A 24,449-nucleotide genomic window follows, 5' to 3' on the forward strand; every position below is an offset into this window, starting at 1 on the left:
TCAAAGAGGGTAGAAAATTCATTTCATCTTAGAGATTCTATTCATCAATAGTGTTTAATAAATCCAATGATGAATAAAACTCAGTAGGATAAAAATCAGTTCGCATAAGATGCATATCCACATAGCAGTTGGGAGTATCGCACTACTAGTTGAGACTTCACTATTAATTATCCACATACCAGCTATAATGTTAACCGCCAAATTCCAACCTCTATTGGGATATTCTAGGTTTATGAAAAATGGAGTGATTTAGATCTCTCGTGATGAGTCTTACTCACCAAATGAATGCCCTACGATGTAACCTTTAGACTAGAAAAAAAGAGAACACAAACTAGAAACAACAAGATTACATCAAACAAAAGTCTCACTTTATTGATTAAAGAAACAACAAAAAGATACAGATTGGCTTTAAATGAGCAAAAGGAAATTGTATTTCCAACATCTCATTCTGTTCCTGTCTGTTGCCTTTTGTCAAGTGATAACTACTTGGATTAGTACTTCAATCCAAGGATGAAAGGTGCTCCGGTGTCTTTCAACCACTCATTTCCTAGAATGAATGGTCCGGCAGTGAAGCGAAGAGCCTCATTCCTATCGGTGATGACCTTGAAACCCTTCCATTTGACCCTTTGGACGGTATTAGCACCTGGACCACGGTTGTTATACTCAGCATAGAACAAAGTATCGAGTGCAAAGTTGCCACTCCATGGCATCCACCCTTCAGGTCTTATGAAATCACCAATGGCTGATTCCATGATAATTGTCGTTGCATATTTTTTCCATGGGCGGCCCAAGAATGAAGGGATCTTTAACTTATCAACGGAGAGCTGTTGATCTGGGACGATATTGCAGTTTTGGATCACAATACCAGTTTCCTCATTCTGGAACATCTTTCCTTGTGCTGTTACTGTGTTTTGCTGGTTGTCCATAGGCCTTCTAACGATGATTTGACAGTCTTGCATCACTGCTTTCGCGTTACCGAATATGAAGTCAATGGTGCCAGAAACAACACAGTTCTGATAGAATTGACGCTTGGCTTGGACATACAAGGTGTCTTGGTATCCATCCATTTTGCAATTGAAGAATGCCGCTTTATCACCTTGGACGCGAAGCGCCACTGCTTGGTGCCCTTGGGGACCGGCTGTGTTTTCGAATCCCATCGACTTGGCGATGAATCCATCCGCAATAACAGCTATAGAAGGAACAAACAATTATAAGAAAAGACTTATTAGAATCAAGTAGGAATAACAAAAGGAAAAGGAATGTTAGGCTGATAAGGTCCAACTTACAAAATGAGGCAGTCTGAAATGTTGAGATGCCTGCAGCGTTGCTCTTCTTTCCGGTGACAATTGTACTCGTTGGCCCATCTCCATACATGAAAATATTATTTTGACCTTTGGTAACTATAATGTATTCATCATAGGTCCCGGCTTTCACATAGATAACATATCTAGATACGCTATTCTTGGGGCATGCGGCAATTGCTTCAGCAATTGTCTTATATTGCCCACTACCATCCTTGGCTACCACTGCATTGGGTGTCAACTGTCCATTGCCATGCAGAGCTAAAAGCTTACGGTCCTTTAGTGTAAACCAAGTAGGGTAACCTTGTGCATCTAGAAGTCGGCGTCGAGAGTTGATGTGTGTGTCAAAGCGGATATTTAAGGCTTTGAGTATCGCAGACAACTCGGTGACGATGGTGAGGGCATTGCCAGTAAGTTGAGTGGCATTGAGGAGCCCATTCTCCATTGAACTCTTCAGCTTTGGGTGTTCGAATCCCTCGGTGCATGTCTCTTCATAAGACACGACAGCGCTCAACCAGTTCTTGAGCTCCGCAACAGGATCACTTGCTGGGTGCCTTTTAGGGTCATTCACCATGGAGATGGCGGATTGCAACTCGGAGATGGCATATTGCATCAATTCCTTGCAATCCCCGACTGCCATCTTATCGATGGAGCTATTGGCGTCTTTGCCTATAACACCAAACTTTTCCATTGCTTCTTGCACCTCCTGGACGATGGCCTCAAAGGCAGCCTTGAGGTAGTCATGGGGGGTAGAACTTTCATTTTTGGCTACAGGGGTAAGGGTTTTAATGCAAGAATCCTTGTAGTCGGCAGAGGCACAGATTGCACTGACACTTTTCATTGTCGTTGATGTACTACCGCTGGCAATGTCTTTTGCAGACAAGTCATCCTTGGGATGCCTACTTTTGTTTACACCAACAACGGTACCGATGACGACACCAACAACGAGGATTAGTGATATACCAAGGGCTATAAGCTTTCCCATTTCTCTAATTGCCCACTTTCACTTTCTCGCTCCGCTAAACAAACAGAGGTTGAGGTTCAGGAGCTAGCTAGTGTGTGAGAAGGTTTATAACATGCACGGTTAATCCCAATTTAGCATAACTACTAACTAAAGAACAACATGAAAGTTGCATTTAGAATGGGGACTTTGACTGTATATTATTGTTCCAAATTTCTTTAGGGAAACAAGCAGTTAGAGGTAGTTCCAAATTTCTTATTCACCATCGGTTCTCCTATAAGAACTCATAATTAATTAATCATATAGTACTTTTGACTTTTCTGTTTCCTCTTTCTATTTGTGTATTTGTATATCTATGTGGGCATTATCTTTGTGTTATGTGTTTCAACTTTAATTTAAAGCACAATCAGATTCCAAAAACATTTATATATACTATTAAATTTGCACATGCTTTACACATGGAAATTTTAGATGATAAAGATAGTATACATCCAAATTACTTTAAATTTTCTATATTTTTTTGTGTATAAAATAATTCTTTATTAGAGATGTATGTTCCAAGAGTTTTCTACAAAAATTATGTATTTTTTTGTAATTTTTTGTGCTTTTGTCTTTCTTTAATTTGTAGTATTTAATTATGACATAATGGTTTGACCCCATTTGACCTAGATGGATGAATTGCTTACCACCACCTAGACAGAAGGACAATTTCACTTTTTTGGTTAAATTTTGAAAAAAAAGAAATATATATCGTTACAACTATTGGATATAGACCTAACAACAGAGTTTATTGGTGAAAAATATCTTAAATATATCATTTAATGAGAGAGAATGGGGGTTGGCTACTCAAATATATGACTTAATGTGAGGGATTTGAATGAGGAGAAAAATATTAGTTCAAATTACTTTTTTGCCCTTACAATTATAAATGGACTTAATTCAAATTACATTTTTGACATTTCCTATATTTCCATATGTATAAGAATATTTCTTATTTATGGCACTTTTTTTTGTTTAATATGATAAATTACAATATTAGGTACGTGCCCAAAATGTTTTTATTCCAAAATTTATGTATTTTTTTTCATTTTATCCTTTTCATAATTTTTATTATTTAATTATGACATCAAATATTGACACATTTCACCTAAAAGTTGAACTGTTGACCTTGACCAAATAGGAAAGTAAATTTCATTTTTTGGTTGGTTTTAAAATTTGTATGTCATTTCCACTATCAATAAAAAGAATTCTTCTTTATGACTATTTAATATGATTAATATAAAATATCAAAGAAATGAACCATTTTTCTACATTTTTTATTTTTTAAATTTGTTTCTTTTTTAAATATTTTATTATTTAACTATGACATCATGGATTCACCCAATTGATTCAGATGGTTGAATTGCCTTACACACCAATTGGATGGAAGAATGATTTCATTTTTTTTGTTAATTTTCAAAAAGGATAAATTGTTGAAGCCTCCGTTGAAATTTTTAATTATTGATGCAATCTCCCCAAAAGTTTGGTAATTGCAATTGCCTCCCCTAAACTTTCTAATACAGTTGCAAGTAAATCCCCTCTCTTAGAATCCTCTAACAAGAGGTACACAAATGTCCAAAATACCCATGCAATTACTATTAAGGCTGGTTTTTGCATAACAAACAATACAAACTTTATGAAAAAATAAAAAGATGGAAGGGTTTGGGGTAGTGATTGACAAGAAAGGAAAATTGGGAAAATGAACATTTTAGACAAAGTAACTACATTTATATGCCTCTTATTAGAGGATTACAAGAGAAGGGATCTACTTGAGAGTATGCATGTTAGAAAGTTCAGGGGAGGTAATTGCAATTACTAAACTTTAGGGGAGGTTTCAACATTTAACCCTTTAAAAAACATGGGTTTCATATTGTTAAAAAGTATTTAATAAAGATCTAATTATTAGAATCTATTAAATAAAAAATACCTTAAATACAATATTTAATGTGAGAGAATGTGAGTGAATAACTTAAATATAAGACAATGAGAGAGAACTAAATGATGTGAAAAATTGTAAACGATATTACATTATTAGCCCTCAGAATCAAAGAGGGACTAAGTTAAAAAATATGGGTAGTTTAGTCATGTTAAAAAGGTTCCCAAATTTTTCTTTAATTTCTATATTTTTTTTTGCATTATATCTTGTTTTGAATTTTTATTGTTTAATTGTGGCAACATGAATTGGCCAATTTGAACCAAAATGGTTTAATTTCTTACCACCACCTAGATGAAAAACACTATTTTTCCATGTAGATTTTAAAAGTTTAAGTTTTTATGTTATTGAAATTATTAATTTATTATGTATGAATTTAATTAGTGGAATTTAGTGATGAGAATAAGATAATGCTTTAAATATATGATTCAATGAGGGTGAATGGGAGTTAATACCTTAAATGTGAGATTTAATGAGAAGGAATTGAATGCATTGAATAATAGTATTCAAATTACATTTTCTATCCTTATAATAAAGGGACAATATTTCAAAATGAAGGTATTGTAGTCAATAAAAATTCCAGAAATTTTAGAGGCTATTTGTACTTTTTATAGTAGTATAGATATATGTGTGTGTGTGTCATAGAAAGTGTTGTTTCACCACCCACAAGGGCACCTTTCCCTAAAAATACAAAGCAAGACACAAGGGGCTCATATTAATGAACATCTATTTTATGCCTCGTTCTTGGTACAAATGAGAATAACCAAATTCCATATTATACAAAAATAATGACGCATATGACATAATGAAAAACCAAGGCATGAAAATCACATAAAATGACTATGCTACATAACATAGGTAATCTTAATTTTTTTGTTAAATTTTAAGGAGTGAGCCTCATTACTAGAATGACAACAACTTTGCACAACAAAATGAATTTCATATAAAGTGCAAGGAACATGCTATGGACACAAATATGAGGATCTCCCTTTGTGACGAATAATGAATGAACAAACAAGTATTTCACAAACATGGGACCCACAGGTGGTGTGAGCCCCATTTGTATGGAACAGTGGCATGTTCACTCGTGATGGGTTATACTTATTCAAACTCGCACACTTGTGTATGTTCACACTAAATCTGGAGTTCATTGAAAGTAAGCTCTTGAATGGCTACTATTAAGTAATTAGTACAAAAAGTGTTACATGATATTTTCCAATTGCAATACACCACATGGGGATAAATTACAAACATATCAATCCAATACAATAATTCAAGATATGATATATAATGTCACTTGCCATGTTTTTACTCCAAAATCCTTATTCTAATTTTCTCCATTATTTGATTTTATTTTTTTGATTCTTCAAAAATTGATGTATAGCAAATGCCAAGTATAAATTTTCCATATATATTCCCAACCCAATCTATATCTATATCTATATCTACATCTATTTTCCTACTAAAAGTATGAATGAGAGTGTGAAATTTTTGTTGACCTAAACACCACTACTTTTGAATTCGCTTGCTCTACAATTGTGAGGACCAAAATTGTAATTTGAAATACATCTCACCATATTCAATTCCGTCTAAACTCCCATTATAGTTGATTGAAATACAATACTTAACTAAAATACACATATCTATAATTTGGTCTCAATCTAATTATGAGGGTAGAAAATGCAATTTGAGATACTACTTTCAACCTCATTAACTTCTCACTCAATAAGTTTTATATTTAACACATTAATTCTCATTGTCTCTTAGTATATCCTATATTTCATTTATTTTTTTATCACCAAAAATTTTTTTCGTCTAGATTTATATCCAATACTTTAACAATATAAAAGTAATATTATTTAAAATTGTATAAAAATGATATCATTCTTCTATCTTGGTGCTAGGGAAGCAATTCAATTATCCAAGTTAAATTAGTCAATTCATGACATCAAAGTAAAATAATAGACATTTTTTACTACAAATGTGAATATAAATAATGTAGAAAAATTATGCTATAAAAATTTATATTAATCATATTAAGTTAAAGAAAAAAAGTGTGATAGAGAAGGGTTGCCTTTATTGATGATGGAAATAAAATAGAAAATATAAAATCAACAATAAGATGTAATTATTTTCATATTTGGTGGGGGTCAATAGTGTAACCTTTGTTTCAAATGTGCTAATCTTGATGTCATAGTTAAATAATAAAATTGAAAATGATAAAAATATTTAAAAACTCATGAAAGAAAAAAAAAATCTTGTAAAAAAACTTTGGCACATCTCTAATATGTTATATTCATCCTTTTAGAAAAAAATAATTAAGTGTGATAAAGAAGATTTTTTTGTACACTAAAACATAAAATAAAATAAAATAAATGGAAAATATTGTTACCATCAATTATCTAAAATGACAACATGCTAAGCAAATTGACATTTCCAACTTACCTAAAAGTATTCTTAAAATCTCTCTTCTAAAATACCTCCCTCTGTAAACCAACCTTGAATGTGATGGTAAATGGACATTGTTAAATGTGAAAATACAAATTTACAAAACATGAACTATTGAAAAGTAAGCAAACTAACATGGCTGGTTGAGATTAGGATTTAACATGTAGACAATATTTGTTAATGTACCGTAGCTGAATTCAAAAAAAGTTCATCATCATAATGTGCATGGACCAATTTGATAGTTTATGCAATTTCTATTGATTTCCCTCGAAACTCCAAGAAAGACATTATCCTCAGAAGAAATTATTCACTTTGCAAGAAGAAAAGATAAAAAAGAAGAGAAACTTTAAAATGTTGATTGACTCTCTCTCTCTCTCACATAATATGAAAGTAAAAATATAACAAACATAATGAATCCATTTCGTAGTTAACCAAACATATCCATGGAAATGTTATTATATCATTTTTTCTTTTGATCAATATATTTATGTAAAAGATTATCTTTGAAAGACGAAGAGAGGCATCGGGAGTGAGGGAAGGCAAAGGTCTTTAGGTAGAGAGGGCTTAGAAAATGAGAGGGTTGTGGATACTCGAGAGTATCGGAAACAAATGCTTAGGATCGAATGAATTCTTATGTGAGAAGGATCTTTATTTATGAAGGAGGTCCCCAAATCCTAAAAGGTAGGAGATTAAGATATTTTCTCCGTATCGGTCAAGGGAATATTTGATTCACTATTAATCATTGGGTGCACTACTAAGGTATCGCCACGTGTTTCATGAGGATCTTCTCAAGGATTGGCTTTCCTTATCCTTGAGATTCCTTATTACTCATGTGTGCTACTACCTTTTTGCGCGTCATAACTAATCCTATGTGGCAACGGTGACATCATCGTTCGACGGTCGGTATTTCGTCAGTTCTATGTGGCGGCTTACAAGTCCTTTGCCATCTTGGGTTCACGTGTGTTTGGGCACATGCGGGCCTCGCCGTGGGCTCAACCTACTGTCTTTTCTATCCCATTATCCAAATCGGGCTCACAGGTTGTGAGTTCATTACAAGTTATAGTGGGTGTGGCTTCATCGCACACTTAGGTGTGTTTGGTTCTCTTGGATGGGTCTTTTTGAGGTTTATTTAGGTTCGGGCGTTAACTGAACTTGGTGAGCCGTGAGTTTATCGCATCTTTGCTTAAAGTCTTACGGGTTCATCGCAAAGGTGGCAGTGTACCGCAAGTTCATCGCAGCATGGGGATTGATTGCAAGCTGCTCGTAAGTGCTTCTGTGGTATTATTCTTGGTGTCTGAGTGTTCTTTGAGGGCCTGGGTGAGTTGTACATACCTACAATATGAAATTCTCCAATGAAAGTAAAATAGTAATGATTTTGTTGTCCTATGATATTCACTCATAGAAATCATATTACTCCTTGTAGACACCAATTTTTGCATTATTTAGTCTTTCTATAGTAGAGCTTCAAGGATGGAACTAACCACTCAGTCAACCCAGGGGTATTTTTGGAATTTCACAAAATTTTGAACTTCAGAAATCCAACACCATAGCTATGTAGAACCCAAAAATCGAAATCAAATGACACCAAGATAACCCAAACATGACACCATTTACCCCTTCACCTTAACACCCGAAGCCAAAACCGATTTTGATCGTTTGATTAGAGAACCGATTCTAACCGTTCGATCAGAGTCAATTTGAAGTTGAACCTCATTTCACATCAAATGAGAAATCCAAGACCATAGGTATAGAGAGCCCAAAAATCCAAATCTAGCAAAACTAATATAAACCAAATCTGACACCATTTACCCCTTCATTTTAACACCCGAAGCCGAAAACAATTTTGGTTGTTTGATCAAAGTCATTTTGATCTTGAACCCCATTTCACATCAAATTAGAAATCCAAGACCATAGGTACATAGAACCAAAAAATCCAAATCCGACAACACCAAGATCACCCAAATCTGACACCATTACTTCTTCATCTTAACATTCAAAGCCAAAACCGATTATGATCATCCAATCAGAGTCATTTTGATCCTGAACCCCATTTCACATCAAAACAAAAATGCAAAGCCATAGGTATGTAGATAAAAAAAATCCAAATCCAATGACACCAAGATCACCAAAATCCAACACTGTTTACCCCTTCATCTTAAGACCCAAAGACATCCTAACATCCGAAGTCAGAATTGATTCTGTATTAGATAGTGTATGCCTTAGCTCCAATTAGATTGATGTACTTATTGTCATTTATTGTAATTGAATAAAAGTGCATAATTGATTCATGTGATTTGTTGTGTTTCTGTGTAATACCCATAAATTGGACACTTATGAGAGTCATGTTAGTTTAAAATCTTCACATCCATTGGATAGATCTGGGGAAATTTATCCTGCCAAGGCTGACACTGATGTGCCGCCAAGTTGGTTAAGGTGGCTTGGCTCAGCTGCCAGGGTGAGACCTGAGGTACATCCAGTGTGGGTTTTCTTGAAACCTTGAACCAGACCAAATTCCAATATTGCCCTCGACCTTGGAGATAGATGTGCAAAACTTGAATGTTACACCTGACCCTTAGATTCGATTATGGTACTGCACTAGGTGTCGGATTGGGATGTCTTTGATATGCCAATCAGTGAGATCCTTAGAGGGGATCAAAACCTGGGTATGTTGGGACAGTCCGAGAATTCACCTGAGTGGGTGATCATAGTGACAGGATCAGCCCCTTTGTCGGACAATGTGAAGATCGGGGAATGCACTCTCTCTAATGGAAACCTAAACTGCCGGTAGTGGATTTCAAATGTGTTTGAAATTTGGTTTTGAAAAATATATTTATATAAAGATATACTTATATATTATGGTTTCAAATTGTTTGCAAAAGGTTTAACTCCCGAGATCCATGTAAGTAGAGAGTGCAGCACTATACCTTGCAGCCGAGGGAGAGGTCCTCTCTTGTCGGGCAGTGTATGATCATTAAGGGCTAAGAGGTTATGTGTAAGACCATTGAGGGTAATACCTTATGGGATAATCTTGCATTTTCCCACAATCATTGGGTTTTCATATGGTGTTTGGACCAAAGGACCATTTAGTGTAAATTTGAGCCCATTAAGAGCCTATGGTGATGGACTTACGGGTTCACTTTATCATACAGTGAATTCGGTCAGGCCTTGTAACAGAGGCTAGGCTAAACCCATGTGGCTGATGTGTTGATAAAAATGCAAAATATCATATTTTTCTCCCTTAATGATTAATCTTTTATACTTATTTAGTGACTAAATGGACTCATTATTCTTATAATTTGATTTAGGGCACAAATGGAGGCGTTAAGTGAAAAACAAAGCTAATCGGGCAATTCTCTATAGTTTCGGCACCACTTGGTAATCTGGGCATAACTCTCTGATTGAGATGATTCAAGATGCTTTGGAACATCAAGGACAAAGTCTACAACTTTCATGTTTTGCGTTTTGAGAGATACTGGCTGAATCAAGGTCGAAATTGGGACCGAAGCAGCTGCATCCGCACTGCTGACGTGTTGGAAATGTTCCTTAGCCTACAAGTTTGCGTATGCGAAAAATAAATTAATGAATACTTGACCTAATTAACATTATCATCCAATAAAAAATATGCTCAAGAATCAATGAATACTTGAATTAAAAAGCAAGAAAATAAATTAACAACAGAACCTCACAATGACACAATCGAACCTCCCCCCTTGAACCAGAAAAAGAAGCTTACCTGCTCATGATCTGCGCAATCTCCATGCTTTGCTTCTCCAAAGCTGAACTGCTTGTTTGAGCTTCTTGGTCTTCTTGATGATCTCTTGGATCTGGGAGTGAGTGATGCTAGAGCTGGTTCGCCCCCCTCTTTATATAGCCAAAGGAGAGGGCTGTTTTCCAACTCCTTCTAGGAGATCATCTTATCTTTAGGGAGTCTTGATCTTCTTTGAACTAATCCTATCCTATCTCTTATCTAATGATCTAATCTCAATCTTCTTATCTCTCTAGGATTACATTCAAGACTTTAGATCTGATAATAGTCTCTCTTTGGAGATCAGATTCGAGATTTGGACTCTTGACTCTTGAATTCGAGTTGGGCTACTTTAAAACTTGGGCTGCTTCAAGGTACTTCTGCGAGTTGGGCTTAAGTTGTGAAATGCGCCTAGCTACGAATTTGCTCCGACTTCGAGCTCATTTTCGTACTCGATGCGGGCCGAATCTGTCAAAACCCAAAACATAAAAGTTGTGGGCCTTCCTTTCATCTTTCTAGTGCTTTTTGAATTTTCCAATGCGGAGACCAGAATTGAGAGTTAGGCCCAGATTACTGACTGTCGCCGAAACTATGCAAAATCACCCGATTTGCCCTGTTTTCTTCCAATTGCCTTATTTATTGCCCTGAATCGAAATACAAGAGTAATGAGTTCATTTAAGTGCTAAAGTAATGTAAAAAGATGAAAATTAGGGGACAAAAATAGAGTTCTTTTCAGTCTCATCACCTAGGCTGCCGCCCCTCTTTTCTTCCTCTCCAATTCTTTCTTGAGTTTTTACCATGACCATGCGTGGCTAAATTCTTATACTTGGTCAAAGGAAACAGAAGCCTTAGAATCAGCAAAACTATTTGATCTAATTTAATTTTTACTATTTGATTTATGCTTTGAATATCAAATGTTCTTCTATATTTATGTGAAGGGATGAGAGATCCATCATATGGATAACCGAACCCTGCAGGTAGGTAGGGCGAAATTTTAAAAAATTTCTCTCTCTCCCATTTGGTAATCACATTCCCTATTTTAGAAAATCTGCATTGTTAATGATCAATCTTGAACCTAAACCGAATCAGATCTGAAAGCAAGAGGTAGGAGAGGGATATACCTGATAGGGAGTTGCAGTAACTCCCAATGAAGGTGTTCACGCCCAAGGAAAACTCCAAAGACTGCTCCCACTGAAGATGACATAATGTAGGGTGGAGCAGAATCAGCAGGTGGTTCTTCACAAGAACCGAATCCTTTAGCAAGAATACGATGGAGGGTATGTGAGCATGACTTCAGATCAGTTTTTCACCAAAAACTGATATCAAGAACCTTTCTTGATCACTCCTACAGGTGGAGAACGAATTGCCAATGGCGGCAGCAGGAGGAGGGCGCAAGAGCAGAAGATGGCGCAGTCTTACTGTTGCTGTCTTCTCTCTTTCTGTGATCTGGTATCTGATTGAGTGAATGGGTTCGCCCTCCTCCTCCTTTTATAGCCTTAAAGAGATAAGCTCCCAATCTCATTATTTCGAATTGGGCTTTAGGCTCATTGTCCATGTGATCATTCAGCCTCCAAACTGCTGCCCAGTTGGGCTTCCTTGTATGGTGTGGGACCCAAACATTGATCTACACATCAGCGACATGAGTTCAGCCTAGCCTCTGTTACAAGGCCTGGCCGAATTCACTGTAATGGATAGTGAACCCCTGAGCCCATCACCATGGGCTCTTAATGGGCCCAACACTTACACTAAGTGGTCCCTGGGCCAAGCCACCTTATAAAAACCCAGGGACTGTGGGCAGATGCAAGATTAGCCCATTAGGTATTACCCTCAATGGTCTTACACTTAACCTCTCAACTCATAATGATCAAACATTGCCCAACAAGAGAGAACCTCTCCCTCGGCTGCAAACAGTGCTACACTCTCTACTCACATGGATCCTAGGAATTAAAACCTTTTGCAAACATTTTGAAACCATGATATATATATATATATATATATATATATATTTCAAAACAAATTTCAACGGTTGAAATCGGTTGTCGGCAGCTTTGGTTTCCATCAGAGAGAGTGCATCCCCGATCATTACCTTTGTCCGACAAAGGGGCTGATCCTGTCACTATGATCACCCACTCAGATGAATTCTCAGACTGTCCCAACATACCTAGGTTTTGACCCCCTATAAGGATATCACTGATTGGCATATCAAAGACAACCCAATCTGACACCTAGTGTAGAATCATAATCGAGTCTAGGGGTCAGGTGTAACATTCCAGTTTTGCCCATCAATCTCCAAGGTCCAGGGAAATACTGAAATTCTGGTCCGGTTCAGGGTTTCAAGAAAACCCACACTATATGTACCTCAGGTCTCACCTTGGCAGCTAAGATAAGCCACCCCAACCAACTTGGCGGCACATCAGTGTCAGCCCTGGTAGGATAAATCTCCCCAGACTTATTGAATGGCTGTGAACATTCTAAACTAACATGAGTCTCGTATGTGTCCAGTTTAAGGGTATTGCACAGAAACAGACCACAATAACATGAATCAAATATGTACTTTATTCATTTACATTAAATATCATAAGGTACATCATCAAATATGTACTTTACACACCACAATATCATATTTTTCTCCCTTAATGATTAGTCTTTTATACTTATTTAGTGCCTAAATGGATTCATTATTCTTATATTTTGATTTAGGGCACAAATGGAGGCGTTAAGTGAAAAACAAAGCTAATCGGGCAATTCTGGACAGTTTCGGCACCATTTCATAATCTGGGCATAACTCTCTCATCCAAAATCCGATTGAGATGATTGCAGATGATTTGGAATGACAAGGAAAAAATATACAACTTTCTTGTTTTTAGTTTTGAGAGATACTGGCTGCATCAAAGTCAAAATCGGGGCCGAAGTAGCTGCAACCGCACTGCTGACGTGCTGGAAACGTTCCTTAGCCTACAAGTTTGCATATGCAGAAATCACCACTCTCCCACTTGCATTAGAACTTTGTTTTATCTTATTTTTGATATTTTTCTTGATAAGTCAGACTTGGAGACTGTTATCTAGTGAAATTTTAGGAGATTTTGTAGGCTTCTCTTGGCGAATGGGAAGTAGAGAGAAGAAAACAAGAGAAGAGAAAAATAATCAGACCTAGGCTACCGCACCTCTCTTCTTCCTATCCAATTCTTTCTTGAGTTTTTACCATGACCATGCATGGCTAAATTCTAATAATTGGTCGAAGGAAATAGAAGCCTCAGAATCAGCTAAACTATGAGATCTAATTTAATTTTTAGTATTTGATTTATGCTTTGAATATTGAATGTTCTTCTATGTTTATGTTCATGATTGTTTTGTCTGATTGCTAGGAGGCCTACTAGTTTATTATTTGTTGCAATCCACTACTAGGTTAGATATCAGATTCATAATTGTTTGATCCCTCTAATCTGCGAAGCAACTAGGGTTTAATGATTTGCTGCATCAGAAATTGTTAGATCTTAGGAAGAACACTCAACTGAATTAAATGCAACCACTTGTGCTTGTGTTGTTTAGTTTCATCGATCTCCAATTCTTAAGGCTTCTATTGGATTAAATCTTGAATGCTTGTTTAAAGTTGTTTAGTACTAAGGGTTAAGTAGATCGCTTGTTTTCTAATTAACTACAAAAAGAGAGATAGGAAAATAATTCCTACGGTGAATATTCAAAGTGTGAATTGATATATCTTTGCATCGATGATCAATAACGAAATTCTGATGGTGGATGTTGACTTAGACCAAGACTCATTCTTTTGATTAATTTCGGTACTTTGATTTGCATTGCTTCTCATTTGATTTTCTTTCTTTCTAAATCTGGTTTTCGTTACACTCAAACCCCCTCCATCTTTGTTCACACAGCACAAAAACTGGGGTAGATACTCTCTGTGGGAATGATCCTTACTCGCACTACTGCATTTGTTTTAGGAGTATAGGTTTTATTCCTGGGTGCCTATGACAGCACGCCATGTGTAGATTGATGTTAGGGTCCCACGCCATACAAAGAGAACCAAGTTAGCTAGCAGATTAAAGGGTAAGTGAGCTATGTGACTTAATGGGCCTAAAGCCCATTTCGAACTGGGCTTAATCAATTAATTAAAAGGGGGCAAAATCTGATTTATAACCTGATTAGGATTAGCTGAAGGATAAGATAAGTCTTATCCATTTAAGAGTCCAGATCAAAATATTAGATTTGGATCAAGAAACTCTCTCCTAAATGGATTAGGAGGCTGATCCAAAGAAGGTTATAAATAAGGGGGTGAATTCCTCAGTTTACAGAAACTTAGCAACCTACAGAATTCTCCCAGTTCTTGCCACCCCTACCCAGTTTGATTTCCACCTATGGAGCTGATCAAGAGAGGTTTTTGATATTGTTTCTTACTAGAATAAACAATCTAAAGTCATGCTCACCTTCCCTTGTTCGATTCTTACTGAAGAACCATCATGCTGATCCTGCTTCACCATACATCATATGGATGGCCGAACCCTACGGGGAGGTTGGGCGAAATTTCAAAAATTTCCTCTCCCCTCATCTGGGAATCACATTCCCTGTTTTAAAAAATCTGCATTTTCAATGATCAATCTTGAACCATGAACCGAACCAGATCTCGACAAAAATAGTAGGAGAGGGAAATACCTGATACAGAGAAACAATATCTCCCAATGGAGGTGTTCACGCCTAAGGAAGGAACCAAAGACCGCTCCCACTGAAGATGGCGCAGTGTAGGATGGAGCAGAATCAACATTGTTCTTACAAAAAACCATATCCTTCGCAAGAATTAGCTGGATGGCACGTGAGCATGACTTCCAATCAGCCCTTTCACATAGGAGTGATATCAAGAACCGTTCTTGATTACTCCTACTGTCGTGGAGATGCACTGGCAATGGCGGCGACGGCAGGGAGAAATCATCGCAGTCTTACTAGATGTGTTTTCTCTCTTTTGTAATCTTTTCTCTGTTGGTAAGAATGTGTTAGAGGTTGCCGCCCCCTCCTCCTTTTAAAACCTTAAAGGGATTAGTCCTAATCCTATTAGGAGTTGCTGATCCAAATCTTATTTGGATCTAAATCCCCATTAAGTGATAAGGATGAGTCCTTATCTTATCTGCAGATTAGATCGACCCTCCTTGATCTTATCAAGAGGTTTCCAGATTCAAATCTTTATTTGGTTCTGGACTCTCTGAGTGGATAGGGATAAGACCCTATCCTATCTGCTAATCTAATCTTAGATCCGCTCCCTTCTTTAACTGATCAAATCAGCCCAATTTGAAATGGGCTTTAGGCCCAATAAGTATATGTGCTCACTTAACCTTCCAAACTGCTGCCCAGTTGGGCTTCCTTGTATGGCATGGGACCCAAGCATTGATCTACACATCAGCCACAAGGGTTTGGCCCAGCCTTTGTTACAAGGCCTAGTCGAATTCACTAGAAAGCCCAGTGAACCCCTTGAGCCCATCACATGGACACTATGGGCCCAACAATTACACTAAGTGGTCCCTGGGCCAAGCCACCTTATAACACCCAAGGACTGTGGGTAAATGCAAGATTAGCCTATCAAGTATAACCCTCAATGGCCTTAAACTTAACCTCTCAGCCCATAATGATCAAACACTGCCCGACAAGAGAGGACCTCTCCCTCGACTGCAAGGAACAGGGCTGTACTCTTTGCTCACATGGATCCCGAGAATTAAAACCTTTTGCAAACATTTAGAAACCTTTGTATATATATTTATATCTTTTATATAAATATATTTTTCAAAACAAAAATTTCAACAATTGAAATCGGCTGCCGACAATCTTGGTTACCATCAGAGAGAGTGCATCCTCGATCATTACCTTTGTCTGACAAAGGGGCTAATCTTGTCACTATGATCACCCACTCAGATGAATTCTCAAACTATCCCAACATACCCAGGTTTTGACCCCCTCTAAGGATCTCACTGGTTGGAAAATGAAAGCTAGCCCAATCCGACACCTAGTGCAGTATTATAATCGAGTCTAGGGGTCAGGTGTAACATTCCAGTTTTGCCCATCAATCTCCAAGGTCTAGGGCAATACTGGAAATCTGGTCCAGTTCAGGGTTTCAGGTAAATCTACATTACATGTGCCCTGTGTCTCACCCTAGTGGCTGAGATAGGCCACCCCAACATTTTGCAGCACACCAATGTCAGCCTTGGTAGGATAAATCTCCCTAGACTTATCCAATGGCTGTGAACATTCTAAACTAACACGAGTTTCATTAGTGTCCAGTTTAAGGGTATTACATAGAAACACACTACATGAATATGAATCAAATATGTACTTTATCAATTTACAATAAATGTCATAATGTACATCATTCTGATTGGAGCTAAGGGCATACAACTATCTAACAGCTCCCACTTGCACTTAGGTCCAATCGGGTATAAGTTGGAGTCCTATACTTTCCACGTGTTTCTCAAACACTTTCTGTGTTAGTGGCATAGTCAATGGTTCTGCTACATTCTCCGCTGATGCTACCCTCTGAATCAGGACGTCCCCTCTACCAACAATCTCCCACAATACGTTGTACTTCCTCTCGATGTGCTTCGACTTCGAGTGGGCTCGTAGTTCCTTAGCCTGAGCAATCGCTTCATTGTTGTCACACAACAACGGGATGGGTGATGTGCTGAGCAATCGCTCCATTCTTTGGCAGCTTCACTTGCGGCAATGTATTCGACTTCAGTTTTGGAGTCTGCGGTGGACCCCTTTTTGTTGCTTTTCTAGCAAACAACACACGATCCGATCGTGAAAACATACCTAGATGTAGACTTTCTAACATCTGGATCCAACTGGAAATTGGCATCAGTATACCCCTGGATTTGTAGTGAGCTACCATCGAATACCAGACAAAACTCTTTTATCCTCCGAAGGTACTTAAGTATATTTTTCATAGCAGTCCAGTGCTCCTGCCCTGGGTTGGCCTGGAATCTACTTACCACACTCACTGTCTGAGCAATGTCAGGACGAGTGCACAGCATGGCATACATGATGCTCCCTATGGCTGAGGCATAGGGAACATCTTTCATGCCCTCAATCTCCTTAGAGGTCTTGGGAGACATCTTCTTGGAGAGAGTGACTCCGTGCCAGAAAGGAACATTTCCTTTTTTAAAGTTCTCCATGTTGTATCTCTTAACTATTTTGTCAATGTAAGCAGATTGGGATAATCCTATTATCCACTTCGATCTATCTCTATAGAGTCGAAGACCCAGTATATAGGAGCCTTCTCCAAGATCTTTCTTAGAGAATTGCTGTGAAAGCCATACTTTCATCGTAGTCAACATTCCTACATCATTCCCAATGAGTAGAATATCGTCTATATACAGAACCAGAAACGTAACCTTGTCCCCACCGGACTTCCTGTATACACAGGGCTCATCCGGGTTTTGCTCAAAGTCAAACTTTTTGACAGTAGAGTTAAACCGGATGTTCCAACTTCTAGAAGCTTGCTTAAGTCCATATATGGATCTATTTAATTTACATACCATGTGTTCCTGACCCGTAGCTATGAAACCTTGCGGTTGCTGCATGTAGATATCCTCAGTAACCCATCATCCGAAGACAATGGTCATGAACTTGTTGGCCGTTAGACATCTGCGCGGTCATGAACTGCTTCAAGACCTTTTGTCGAGTAGATCGGTTCTGCTCTTCGTACATTGTCTTGAGACTGTCCAATATTGTCTTTGGCAAGTTCGATCTGATCGAACTACCTCTGTATTGGATTATCCAACAAGGCAATGATACACCAGCGGGCAAGCGAGTTTTTCTCCTCCCATTCTTGGTATTCCCTTCTCCAGGCCTCAGAAGCCCTATCTCCCGAACGATCCGGGGCAGGATTCTTGGCCACCTTATCCAACTTCTCAGTGGTCAAGACCAGTATGAGGTTACGATACCAGTCGGCATAGTTTGGGACCTTAAGCTTGTTGTCGTCAAAAAGCTTTGCAAATTGTCTGTTTGCCATTTTCTGATAAATGAGCAAACATCAGTTCATTCCCATTTGTTCATCTCTGAGATTTCCCTCCTATCTCAGTGATGGAGACAACGAATTGTCTATGGAAATGTGAGAAACCACATAGGGTGCATGGAGCCAACTGTTTCAGCTGCAAAACCCCACCACCTTTCTGTGAAGGATCATATCCACTCATAATATGAGCTTTCCCTTTGGCCTCTGTCAAACAAGGTTCATAGCCATTTTAGGTTAAACCCTTTTGTCCAGTGAGTGCTTACCCAACATATTCGTGTACGCCAAGGTACCGTGAGAGAGTTCCCATTTTCTGGTGAAGCCCCTCCCACATCGGTTTATGACACCCCTATCATCTTATGAAACACTCAGACAAATCCAACAGCAAATGGATAGCGCATTTTCTGGTGTGTTTCCTCATTTCTGAAGGACCCATCTTCATGCTAATGATGGAAGGCCTTTAGAGAGTTCATCAAATGAATCTCCCTATCACATGCACTCATATTGCTAGAGGGAACAAGAATTACGCCCTAGTTCGGTTTAGGTCAAACCAGAGTAGCTCTCACTGACTTTGATAAAGCCAAATTTCGGTGGGCCCTAATCGGCAAGGGTTCCACACATATCCTCTTCAGTTGGTGTGGGGCCCACCATAGAGGGAGATCATCCAATGATGTTTAGGAACACCATAGCAATGATGTGCATTCTACCATGGTGTGCACAAGAGCCACTGTCGTATCTACATGGGCCAAGTACTTATGGCCCATGAACGATGCACATCACACATCCATACATCGCATGCAGGGATAAATTGATCAAATCAATTAAATATCTATAAAGCCCATGATTAAAGTCCAATTTAAACCCTAATATTAACAAATAATATTATCTAGGTAAATGGGCCAAATTGGGGTTTTAGCAGTTTTAACAATTTAAAACTGGGCCTTACAGGTTGGGCCGAATTAAACTCTTAATTAATTATCAATCCTTAGGCCCAACAGAGGGAAATTAGGTCTGGAATCATCCTTGATCAAACCCTAGATTCGGTCCAACTAGTTTTGTCCAATCTGGTTGGAATGGGTCTAGGGTTTGATATTTAATTAAAGATTTAATCCAAGAAAATGATCTGAAATTAAAAACTGATCAAAGAAAAGCAAGAATCAGTCAAAGAGGGTTGTTCACACATTCCATCCTACCAAATAGAGGTTAGATCACATTATGCAGTTTCATAAACTGCAAGTCGCAAAAAGCGATTTTCCCATCTACGAAATCTCCTTCCTGCACCGCCAATTTCGATCAAAGAATAATAAAATAGAAACCCTAAAATTTCTATTAATATTACATCAGATCGAATCCTATACATTCAGTCTAAAAAATAAAAAAATATATATATTTTACAAACCAAATGTAATAAATAAATCAAGAAACTTCAAATCGCAGATTGTTACGAGCCAGAAAAAGACTTCGATCTTCACTAGTACGAACAACCCATAAATCAAGAAAATTATAAAGAACAAATCTAAATAAAAATTCAGATTTAAAAAATTCAATTTCAGATCATTCGCCCTTTATCTAGGAAAAAGTTTTCCAGAAAAAACCCTAATCTGCGCAAATCGGGTAGAACACCTTCTGCCCATTTGCGCAGGTTCAGATCTGGTTTAATTCAGTTCAAGACTTGAACCTGGCTCTGATACCACTGAAGGGATGATAGATTCATCATATGGATGGCCGAACCCTGTAGGTAGGTTGGGCAAAATTTCAAAAATTTCCTCTCCCCTCATCTGGGAATCACATTCCCTGTTTTAGAAAATCTGCATTTTCAAGGATCAATCTAGAACCATGAACCAAACAAGATCTGGACAAAAATAGTAGGAGAGGGAAATACCTGATATAGAGAAACAATATCTCCCAATGCAGGTGTTCACGCCCAAGGAAGGAACCAAAGACCGCTCCCACTGAAGATGGCACAGTGTAGGATGTTGTACGATTTCTACAAGTATATAGATCGTGGGCAAGTAATAGTGTGTGAATAGAGTGTCGATCCCATAGGGAAGGTGTTGTCAAGTACCAAATTTTAAGATTTCTCTATTATTTAGAAATTAGAAATTCAATTCTCAAGCGAAATTAAAGAAATGCTAATGCAAATAATAGGTTTAATTCAGAATATTATAAAAAGCCAAGGATTCAGGTTTCATCAAATGATTACCTATGACATACTTATGTTTTCTTAGATTGGGTTATCGTTGTAGGAATTTATGATCAGATTTCCCTAAATTATATGAAGTTCTTTCTCAACATACAACACATGTGTTTATTGATGAGACTAAAAGAACCCTATTTTTGTCCCCTAATTTTCATCTTTTTACATTATTTTAACACATAAATGCACTCATTACTCTTGTATTTCGATTCAGGGCAATAAAAAAGGCAATTGGAAGGAAACATGCCAATTCGGGTGATTTTGCACAGTTTCGGCGACAGTCAGTGATCTGGGCCTAACTCACAATTCCGGACTCCGAATTGGGCGATTCAAGAAGCATTAGAAAGAAGAAAGAAAGACCCACAACTTTTATGTTTTGGGCTTTGATTGATTCGGTCCACATCGAGTACGAAACGGGGCCTGAAGTTGGAGCAAATTCGCAGCCAGGCCCATTTAACAGCTGAAGCCCAACTCGCAGAAGAACCTGGAAGCTGCCCAAGTAGCAGAGAAGCCCAACTCGGATGCAAGAGTCTAGAGTCATAATTCGAATGTAACCTCCCAAGAGGGAGAGAGTCTTATTAGATCTAAACTTTGAATGTAATCCTACAAGGATAAGAATGTTGGGGATTAGATAAGAGATAGGATATGATTAGTTCAAAAAAGATCAAGACTCCCTAAAGATAAGATGATCTCCTAGAAGGAGTTGGAAAACAGCCCTCTCCTTTGGCTATATAAAGAGGGGGCAAACCAGCTCTAGCATCACTCACTCTCAGATCCAAGAGATCATCAAGAAGACCAAGAAGCTCAAGAAGGCAGTTCGGCTATGGAGAAGAAAAGCATGGAGATTGCGCAGATCATGAGCAACTAAGCTTCTTTTTCTAGTTCAAGGGGGGAGGTTCGATTGTGTCATTGTGAGGTTCTGTAGTTAATTTATTTTCTTGCTTTTTAATTCAAGTATTCATTGATTATTGTGCATATCTTTATTGGATGTTGATGTTAATTAGTTTGACAAACTGAATTAATGTTGATTTTCCTACTGCTATCCATGATTTCGGTGATCCGTAATTGTCACGAATAATGGTACAAGTAGCAATTAGGTTTATATCTTTTTGGGTTAATTGTTCATGACAGCCTTTGACCAATGTTTTAACATGGTTCAACCTAAGGAAATCGATGGAACAAGATTCAGTAATTGCAGCTATCTCAATTATTGTTATTTTGGTTTAACTGTTTTCACAAATCTTAATGCTATCACTGTTTAACATGGAACGCTATCGTACCCAATTGAATGGTGATAAGGGTTGATCGAATGCTGGGTTTGGTCAACTGAATTAGGAAAATACAAGGTTTATTATGGCTATCCTAATAAATCTAAGGTTAAAAGCTTGAATGGCAAGAATGATGAAATTTACCTAGGATCGATGGCCAATCGATTCAACCCGAACCCTTGAACCAGAATTCGGTAAGACTGATTTTCTCTTGTTTGTTTAGTTTGTTATTGCTTTCTTATTCTTTTAATTTTAGTTATTAAATTTTCCCACTCAATTATATTATCCATTCGGCTAAGAGATTATTGTTTAGCTCCCTGTGGGATCGACCTAGTACCACTTTTACTGCAAATATTTTATTGTGGGACTAGTATTAATTCGGAGGGCATCGACCTAGTACCACTTTTACCTTACCCTGCCATTGTCCAGTTTGCTGCAAAAAGATGTGCCTTTCGATTTTGATGATGAGTGCAAGGAAGCATTTAACAAGCTTAAAAATTTATTAACCATTACACCCATCATTCAACCACCCGATTGGAACTTGCCTTTTGAGATCATGACGGATGCAAGCAATTATGCAGTAGGGACTGTTCTAGGGCAGCAAATAAATGGGAAGAGCCATGTCATTCACTATGCTTCCAAAACGTTGAATGCTGCACAGAGCAATTACACAACCACTGAAAAAGAGCTATTAGCTATTGTGTTTGCTTTAGACAAATTTAGGTCATATTTGCTTGGCTCTAAAGTGATTGTTTTTTCTGACCATGCAGCTTTGAGATACCTACTAGCAAAGAAGGAGTCGAAACCGAGGCTAATAAGGTGGATACTCTTGCTCCAAGAGTTCGATCTAGAAATCAAGGATCGAAGGGGAGCTGAGAATTTGGGGGCTGATCACCTAAGTAGGTTGGTGAAAGATGAGGACTCCTCTCCCATCTGTGAGTTGTTTCCTGATGAGCAGTTGTTCCACATGAGAGGTATGACTCCATGGTATGCTGACATTGTGAATTACTTGGTCACGGGAATTTTTCCTAATGACCTTAGTAGACCCATAAAGAATAAAATCAGGTATGAGGCGAAATATTATGTAAGGGACGAACCCTACCTATGGAAATTTTGTTCTGACCAAATGATTAGGAGAAGTGTCCTTGAGGAGGAGCAGATATCGATTCTAAGGTTTTGTCATAATTATGCTTGTGGGGGCCATTTTGGGGCAAAGAGGACTGCTCGAAAAGTCTTGGATAGTGGGCTGTATTGGGCCGCCCTATTTAGAGATGCCTACTTGTTTTGTAAAAACTGTGAAAGATGTCAACAAACAGGTACACTATCTCGCAGGAATGAGATGCCCCAAACCCCCATTCTTATATGTGAAATATTTGATGTTTGGGGCATTGATTTCATGGGACCCTTTCCCCCCTCTTGTGGTTTTTCTTACATACTTTTGGCAGTCGATTATGTCTCAAAATGGGTGGAAGCCAAAGCCACCAAAACTGATGATTCTAAATGTGTTGTAGGGTTTATAAACTCTAACATCTTCAGTAGGTTTGGCATTCCTCGAGCCATCATAAGCGATCAAGGGACCCATTTTTGCAATAGAACAGTTCAAGCCTTATTGAGAAAATATGGGGTGCATCACCGAATTGCCACTGCTTATCATCCCCAGACTAATGGGCAAGCTGAAATTTCCAATAGAGAGGTAAATTCCATCTTGGAAAAGGCGGTGAATCCAGGAAGGAAGGATTGGAACCTACGTCTAGATGATGCTCTCTGGGCATATCGGACAGCTTACAAGACCCCAATAGGTATGTCCCCTTATAGGTTAATTTTTGGCAAATCTTGCCACTTGCCGGTGGAAATTGAACATAGGGCCTATTGGGCAATAAAGCATTGCAACATGAATATGGAAGAAGCAGGGAAGGAAAAGAAGCTCCAGTTGCAAGAGCTGGAAGAGTTGAGGTTAGAGGCATACGAGAATTCAAGAATCTACAAAGAAAAGACCAAATCGTTCAATGACAATGCACTCTTAAGAAAACAATTTAAAATTGGACAAAAGGTCTTATTGTATAATTCTCGACTTCAACTCATGCCAGGTAAGCTGCATTCCAGGTGGATGGGTCCGTTTATTGTGACTAATGTTTTTCCCTATGGTGCAGTAGAGATCAAAAGTCTCGACACAGGTAAGATCTTCAAGGTGAATGGACATCGATTGAAGTTGTTCCACGAGGATGCAAATGTCCCCTCTACGGTAGACATCTCATTGGACATTCCTCGGTATTCATTGCATTAAAGGAGCAAAAAGAGGACGTCGAGCATAACGACGTTATACAATTGCGCTTCTGGGAGACAACCCATTATGTTTAGTTAATTTTGTTATTTTGTTTGGTTTTGATTTTTGTGTTTAGCAGGAGCCTCAAAAAAAGAAAGAAAGCGAACAGGGAAGTACCCCCAAATCCTTCTACTTTATGCATAATCACATACATTGGGGATAATGTATAACTTAAGTGTGGGGGGATTAGGGAAATCTGATGGAAATTTGGGATACCTTATCATCTTGA

The 24,449-nt window shown here is 38.0% G+C and overlaps 1 protein-coding gene across 1 annotated transcript; it reads right to left on the reverse strand.

The window, feature by feature from the left end:
* Positions 1-346: 346 nt before the first annotated feature.
* Positions 347-2,355, reverse strand: LOC148800698 (putative pectinesterase/pectinesterase inhibitor 21). The gene is made up of 2 exons (XM_088886448.1): positions 1,287-2,355; positions 347-1,189 (listed from the first exon to the last, which is right to left on the reverse strand). Exons 1-2 carry the CDS (start codon positions 2,284-2,286, stop codon positions 492-494), a joined length of 1,698 nt encoding a protein of 565 aa, XP_088742574.1. The 5' UTR covers positions 2,287-2,355; the 3' UTR covers positions 347-491.
* Positions 2,356-24,449: the final 22,094 nt, after the last annotated feature.

This window comes from Nelumbo nucifera, chromosome 4 (assembly GCF_055504915.1).
Source record: "Nelumbo nucifera cultivar China Antique chromosome 4, China Antique-T2T, whole genome shotgun sequence".
Taxonomy (NCBI): Eukaryota; Viridiplantae; Streptophyta; class Magnoliopsida; order Proteales; family Nelumbonaceae; genus Nelumbo; species Nelumbo nucifera.

Coding starts and splice junctions, on each gene's coding strand:
- LOC148800698 (XM_088886448.1), bottom strand. CDS start 2,286: ATGGGAAAGCTTATAGCCCTTGGTATATCACTAATCCTCGTTGTTGGT. Junction 1,190..1,286: donor ATTTCAGACTGCCTCATTTT/GTAAGTTGGACC, acceptor TTCCTTCTATAG/CTGTTATTGCGGATGGATTC.